At 37.9% G+C, this 7,258-nt stretch overlaps 2 protein-coding genes and 1 pseudogene across 2 annotated transcripts; 1 reads left to right on the forward strand and 2 right to left on the reverse strand.

Moving 5' to 3' along the window:
* The first annotated feature begins 121 nt into the window (after nt 1-121).
* LOC113280403 (pentatricopeptide repeat-containing protein At1g63130, mitochondrial-like) lies at nt 122-3,711 on the forward strand. Its single transcript, XM_026529030.1, has 6 exons — nt 122-482; nt 628-820; nt 917-1,064; nt 1,128-1,358; nt 1,412-2,304; nt 3,277-3,711. The coding sequence occupies exons 1-5, from the start codon at nt 122-124 to the stop codon at nt 2,072-2,074; spliced, it is 1,596 nt and encodes a 531-aa protein (XP_026384815.1). The 3' UTR covers nt 2,075-2,304; nt 3,277-3,711.
* Nucleotides 3,712-4,101: 390 nt separating this feature from the next.
* LOC113284084 lies at nt 4,102-4,924 on the reverse strand (annotated as a pseudogene).
* On the reverse strand, nt 4,924-5,528 carry LOC113284083 (protein RESPONSE TO LOW SULFUR 3-like). Its single transcript, XM_026533485.1, has one exon. It carries the CDS (start codon nt 5,485-5,487, stop codon nt 5,206-5,208), a length of 282 nt encoding a protein of 93 aa, XP_026389270.1. The 5' UTR covers nt 5,488-5,528; the 3' UTR covers nt 4,924-5,205.
* Nucleotides 5,529-7,258: the final 1,730 nt, after the last annotated feature.

Here is a 7,258-nt window from a genome sequence, read left to right on the forward strand (position 1 = left end):
TTAAGACTTTGTGCGTAACTCAGAACCTTAATAAGCTGTTGATGCTTGTCAGTAGCTCCCTGCGCAAATTAAATCTAGTGGGAGGAATCCAGTTTGTCAGGGTCACATGCCATAGTTAGAAATGCCGCAACAGCCCAGTAAGGGTGTGTGTGCAGAAAATAGAGGCCTCAGCTTCAGGAGCTTCAAAACTAATCTTCTCTCAAAGTCGCTGCATTCGTTCTTCCTGTCTCTCTCAGAGAAAATGAATTTGGGTAAAAGATTACTGCAGCGAGTTATCTCAAATTATAATTATGGTTTAACTCACTCATTTCTGCAACATAAAAATTATGGAATGTTTGTGAGAAATTATGGTTCAGGTTATTACATAACGAAACTGGAGAGGTTTGTGAGGGAGGAGTGTAAGTCTGGAAAGATTCAGAAACTTGAGGATGGATGGAAATACTTTGATCAACTGATTCTCGAAAGGGCGTTGCCATCTAATGGTACATTTAATCATGTATTGGGATCATTGTCGAAGATTAAATGCTAATTTAGATGTCGTTTTGTTGTATAAGAAGATGAATTTGGTTGGAGTAAAACCTGATTTATATACGTTTAACATTTTGATTAATTGTTGGTATCAATTAGAACAAGTGAAGTACGGGTTTTGTTTGCTTGGAGAGATGTTAAAGAGAGGTTATCAGCCGGATGTTATCACTTTCACTACACTCATTAAGGGGTTGTGTCTTCAAGAAAAGATTGATTTTGCAGTCATAATGTTCGACAGAATGACTCAAACGGGTATTCAACCTGATGCATATACATGTAATATCTGGGCTCTGTAGAACTGGTGAAGTGGGTCGCGCTCTTCAGCTGAAAAACAAGATGTCCATATGGAATTGCAGATCTGATGCTGTTTAAGATACTCTCTGTAAAGGAGGTTAGTTGATCAAGCTTTGGTTCTCTTCTCCGAAATGCTTAGAGATTCAAATGTTGTACCCACTGTAATCGCTTACAATTCTTTGGTCAATGGACTTTGCAGTTCAGGCCGGTTGAACGAGGCAAAGAGAGTCTTTGACGAGATGGTTAGTAGAGGAATCTCTGCGGATTTAATCACATATAATTGTATAATTGATGGTCATTGCCAGCATGGTCAATGGGAAGAAGCAAGAAGATATTTTGATGCGATGCTGGATCGGGGGGTTTCACCAGATACAATAACCTTTAATATATTGATAGATTCACATTGTAAAGATGGGATGACGGAAGATGCTTGGGGATTATTTAAACTGATGGACAAGTTAAATATAAAACCTGATCGGATTACTTACGACTCAATGATCGACGGTCTATGTTTGACAGGTCGACTGCCAGAGGCGGTGAAACTGTTCGACTCCATGATGGATAGAGGCCTTAAACCGGATGTTATCAGTTGCAATATATTAATGAATGGGTATTGCAAGGGATGCAAGTTGGACCTGTGCAGCTATTCAATAAGATGAAACAAAATGGATTAGAACCCACAATAGTTACTTACAATACTCTTTTAAGGGGGCTATACGGAGATGGAAGAGTTAGAACAGCAAATAATTTGGTTAACAAGATGAAAACTTTTGGTATATCTCCTGATGAAGTTACATACAGTACAATGTTGGATGGACTCTGCAAGAATAGAAAAATTGGCGAAGCGATAGAACTGTTTGAATCCATGGAGGGTAGAGGTATCTCAGCTAATATTGGCATGTATAGTATTCTTATTTGCGGTTATTGTAAGGCCGGCAAGTTGGAAGATGCAAGAAAACTGTTTAATGAAATTTCAAGTAAAGGATTAGCGCCTGATGTAGTAACGTATACCACAATGATCGATGGCTTCCTTCGAAGGAAGATGTTATCTGCAGCTAACAAATTAATCATCGAAATGGAAGAGAAGGGTTGCTTACCAGACGCTAGAACATATGATACCATCATTAAGGGGTTTTTTATAGCAAAAGAGACTGACAAGGCACTGCATTATCTTGTCAAAATGCGTGAAAAAGAATTTGTACCGTGTGATTCTGTTGTTTCTTTGTTAACAAATGAGCTAAAAAATTTGTAGTGTTTTTTTCATGTGAAACCACACAATTGTTGAGGTAGCATGGATTATCTGAATCAGTTATTAAAATATTTGGCTGAATGTATGGTTGATTCAATACGGTAACTAATGCTTGCAATGTGTTCAGAAATTACTCTAATGTATTCCAAGCTGCTGAGTGGTTAGAAATGTAGCTGGAAGAGAATGCAGATTTCTTTCAGGTGGCATCATGTCGGCAAGAGAAGCTTAATAAGGTACACATATAGGCCTATCACCTACATTTTATTTTTGGTGGTCATCCGCGTAGTTTAAAGTATTTTATCAGAGACTAAAGGGGGTATCCCATGAGTTTGTGATGCGGCCACCTGTAGTCTTTTCACTCAGGTTGCTGGTGCACTGTTTTATGTGTTGGGTCTCAGGAAGAACTCGATATGTATATGTTGCATTTTCTTGCATCTTTCTTTTGTAGATTTTGCATGCAACCTGTTATGCAATAGTGTTATCTTTTTTTGCATCTTTTTTATGGTAGTTTTGACTTCTGAATATTGTAATCTTTTAGGCATCTCTTTTTGGAAATCTTTCCGTCTTATTTTATCTAATATTAATAGCACTACGGTACTGTGGGGTGGCTTAGGGGTACTCCAGCCACCCCCAAATCTCAAAAACTCACCCAAAAACCAATTTTCCATGTATCTTTTTTGGGAAAAGAATAAATAGCCCCCCTAGGAATTTAACGTTTAGCCTATAGTGTTATTTTAGCTCACGTGGACTTTCAATCCTGCTCCGTCGCTGGCACTAATAATGCCCGTCTTAGTAGACATAAAAGCAATACCGTGGACTTACTTCTAAGTGTCATTAGAAGTTTAAAGTTTTAGATCTAGACGTCCCAAATCTGCTAAGTAGAACTGCGTACCAAAATATTGTTGGGTTGATGACAAGAAAATAAGCCTTTAATCTGACTGATGATAGGGGAAAGGCTACCAGCATCCTTAGCTGCCATGAGATATAGCCTCAAAATGTTTTTTTCTTTCTAGGCAGTGGCCCTGCATTTTATATTCTGCTAACGTTATTGGTTAGAATAATTGTATTTGTTCAGTATAATACCTTAAATAGTAGGTAAGAGATTTAGATTTAGATTATGTTGTTGTTGTTTTTCATTCATACGCTTGTTTGTTTATGTAGTTGTAGGAGAAAAGACGATTTGAATAGTTTGAAATTACTGATAGGTGTGAGGAAACAGGGCAAAGAGGTAGATGTTGCGGGCCTACTAAAGATTTAAATTTGAAGCTTAAGAAGCTACTTACTTGACAGTATGTGCCACTCTTACTGTAGTATTATATAACTGTTTGCTTCTCATCATTTGATCTTGAGCCCTTCTTGGTACATCGTATGACAGGAAGCAAGGTAACAATTATGTTTGAAGGTTCTATAGCAGCAAAACTCAGTAACAGAAGTATTACCAAAGACAGGTCCAAGATGGTGAAGTTTACCAGTACTATCTGGCCGGTTAGGGTTGAACTCTTGGCAACTTTTATGAAAGTTTTATGGAACCAAAGACCATGGACCTAGTTCAAGTTTCATTAGAAGTTTAAAGTTTTAGATCTTGATAACCCAAAATCTGCTATAGTAGAACTGCATACCAAATTAATCTGACAGATGATAGAGGCAAAGCTACCACCATTCTCGGCTGCCATGAGGTATAGCCTCAAAATGCCTTTTTCTTTCTAGACAGTGCCCCTGCATTTCATTTTCTGCAAACGTTATTGGTTAGGATAAATGTACTGTTCAGTATAATATCTTAGACAGTATATAGAATTAGTTGTTTTTCATTGATATGTTTGTTTATTTATGTACTGGCAGGAGAAAAGACGATTCGAGTAGATTCAAATTTCTGATAGGTGTGAGGAAACAGGGGAGCTAGTGGTTGCAGACCTACTGGAGCTAAAATTTGAAGCTAAAGAAGGTACTTACTTGAGATAGAAAAAGAAAAAAACAAAAGGTGAATATGACAGAATTATCTCAAAAATGGATCAATCAGATACAAAGGATCATGAAGAGGAGTGAATTAGCTCCAATACAGACACACTATGCAATTATACAAGCTAAATGAATATACAGAGGAAATTTATGAAGAACAGTACAAAATCAAACGCCATTTTGCGTTGGTTCATGGGAGTGTAACTGTGAGGCTTATTCTCACTTCCCAGGAGCGAAGTTGGTAGCATATGACCAAGCATTGTTGTTCACTGGGTCTGAAAGGTGGTCCGCGAGGTTCTCTAAAGGACCTTTTCCAGTAACAATAGCTTGAACGAAGAACCCAAACATGGAGAACATAGCAAGGCGACCGTTCTTAAGTTCCTTTACCTTCAGCTCTGCAAATGCTTCTGGGTCCTCTGCAAGGCCTAAAGGATCGAAGCTGCCACCTGGGTAAAGTGGATCGACGACCTCACCTAGTGGACCACCAGCAACTCTGTAGCCCTCAACAGCGCCCATAAGAATGACTTGAGTGGGGCCCGAATAGCTAGGATGCTCTGTGCATGAACCAAGCTGGAATTTCCCAAATAATCAAGTCCTCCTTCACTGAAGATCTGAGATCCGGCTTTGAACCAAACTGCTTCCCCGAATTTGACTCCATTTCAAGAGAGGAGTTCTGGGAAGACACATCCCAAAGCGCCAAGCATTGCCCACCTTGAATGGATCACCTCCAGTTCGCGGTTCTTTGCAAAGGTCTCTGGATCAGCTGATAGTCCAGCAGTGTCCCAGCCATAGTCACCAGCGAATTTCACCAGTTAAGTAAGATGGAGACTCACCAGAGAAGGGGCCGAGATACTTGACACGGTCTGGACCGTACTGAGGAACTGTATTAGTCTTATATTACTGAGCAAGTGTATTAGCTTAAGATTTTTGGTTTTTAAGAAATGCAAATTAGAGACATACTCCCAAAACCAAAACCCCTTAATTTCTCCTCTAAATCTTTCCGTGTCTCTAATTCCACATCCAAAACCAACAAACATCATTTGCCTTGTACCACAATTCCAAGAATTCTTTTTCTTTTGTTTTTTCTCCGCCACAAAATATAGAGCATGTGGACATGGATTAACGTAGGGTCCATACAGATCCGGAAAACAATATTATTGCTTGGTCGTGTAATATTATCATGGCATTTGAAGAAGAGATTGAGCTTTAGAAAGTTGTTCATTCAAAGACTGTATCTGAGCTTCATACGAACGTACATACTCCAAAGCTTCAGCTTCTAAATCACCAAGCTCTGAACACAGTCTTTCCTCTGCTACTTCAACTACATAGAGTTTCTGTGTAGCTTTCTCAAGTTGTCGTTTCATTTTCTCTTCTCTCATCAAACTCTTGTTCAGTTCTGTTTCCAACTCTTCGTTTCGTTGCCTCAATATCTGATCATCTTCAATGATCTGAGAAGCCATTAGTACTAGATTATTCTTTCTGATAAAACTGGAGAAAAGAGAACTAGTGAAGGAAGGAAGAACGAGCCATGGAGTCTTTTTTATAGGCATTGCATAGTAGTATGTCTAGATTCAATGTATCTGTCGAAAGAAAATACAAGTACGGGCCTCTGTCATAGTATTTCTAATTCAATGTATGGAATGGATTACTTTGTCAATACGAATCGAGTAAGTACTCGGTCATGCCCAGTCAACCAACCAAAAATATACTAAATATTAACCAAGGGGTAAAGAACCAGGGACCAAATAGTCAATATCTACAAAAGATAAAGAGCCAACAGTCGATTTACTTTCTATCCACAGCTTTATCCCCACGCTTTTACTTTTGTTTGATTTTTACTTTCTCCATGGTGGGTCTGTATGTGTGCCGGAGTTTGTCATTTGCCGGTTATCGGAGTTCCTACCGGAGTTGCTCGAATGTTAAGTTGCCGTTGCCAGAGTCCATATGTTGTTGCGGGAGTTGAAATAGCTCGGCTCTATTGCCAAAGTGGCTGGCCGGAGTTGAAATGGTTCTGTTGTTGCCGGAGTTGAAATGGAAACAGCATGGCAATGTCGCATGATTTTTAGTTCATTTTTTTGGTTAATGTAAATGAAATACTCTATTCCCACTCCCCTGCCTCTTTCTCTCCTTTTGTGTGCTTCCAACTCCAAGGATTATTATCTAAAGGGGGCTAGTGTGGGTAGGGTTAGATGTAACCATCCATGATGGACCGTGAAAATCTTCCACTGTGATGTCATTGGTTGTGGAGTTGGCACCACAAGTTCAAGAATTTTGTTACTTTCTTTCTCAGCCACACAATATATTGACTCCGTATCAAAAATTTTAAAACACAAAATTCGTTAAAAAAACCAAAATTAACAATTCCTAGGTGAAAAGGACATGTAAAATTTGATAATGTTTAAATGGACAAGAAAATACTTTTTCTTATTTTTAATTTACATCAGGATGCATCTAGTTTCATCCTCCCTCTTTTTTAAGTTTAAGCCAGAATGAATCCAGTTTTATTCTTGCTATTTTTCTTGGTGTCCATTTCACCCATACTAATTTTTATTCGTCCATTTGAACTATGTTTTAAAAATATTTTGACAAATGACCCATTTTCCGTTTTTAAAATGCCTATCGAAAAAAAGCAATATATATATATATTCATGGATTTTCCTACCCACAATGGATTAGACAAGCGTCCAGAGGGATAGTGACTGATCCGAAAAAAATAATTCAGGAATCATTTTCTTATAACACGTTTGGATATTAGAGGTAGAGGTTCAGATATAGAAGTCGGAAGTAAAATGTATTTGCTTCATAAAAAGTTAACATTTTTACTTCCAGAAATCAATCTAGAATTGGATATCCAAACTAATTTCAGACTCTTTTGCTTTCAGGAGTCAAAAAGTAATTTTTTTAGTGTCATCAAATTTTAGTATTTCTGGATCCGGGTATTGGAAACTTACTCGACTACTGGAATGGGTCGGAATTGCACATCCTGAATGAAAGCAATACATACAAAGAGAAAAGTTAAGTGCGTCAAAAATAAAAGAATTTTAACAAAGAAGAGAAGAAAAGCAAACAAATTGATAAGAAAAGATATCTGGATTCGAATTTACATGATCAAACACTAGTTATCTCAACTCGGAACCAACAAAAATTTCTCACAATGGGATTTTACACAAACTCACTCACCTTTTGCATCTAATAACCAAACAAGAATTAATTAATATTTATAAATTACTC

The sequence above is a fragment of the Papaver somniferum genome, chromosome 5 (assembly GCF_003573695.1).
Source record: "Papaver somniferum cultivar HN1 chromosome 5, ASM357369v1, whole genome shotgun sequence".
In the NCBI taxonomy this organism is placed as follows: Eukaryota; Viridiplantae; Streptophyta; class Magnoliopsida; order Ranunculales; family Papaveraceae; genus Papaver; species Papaver somniferum.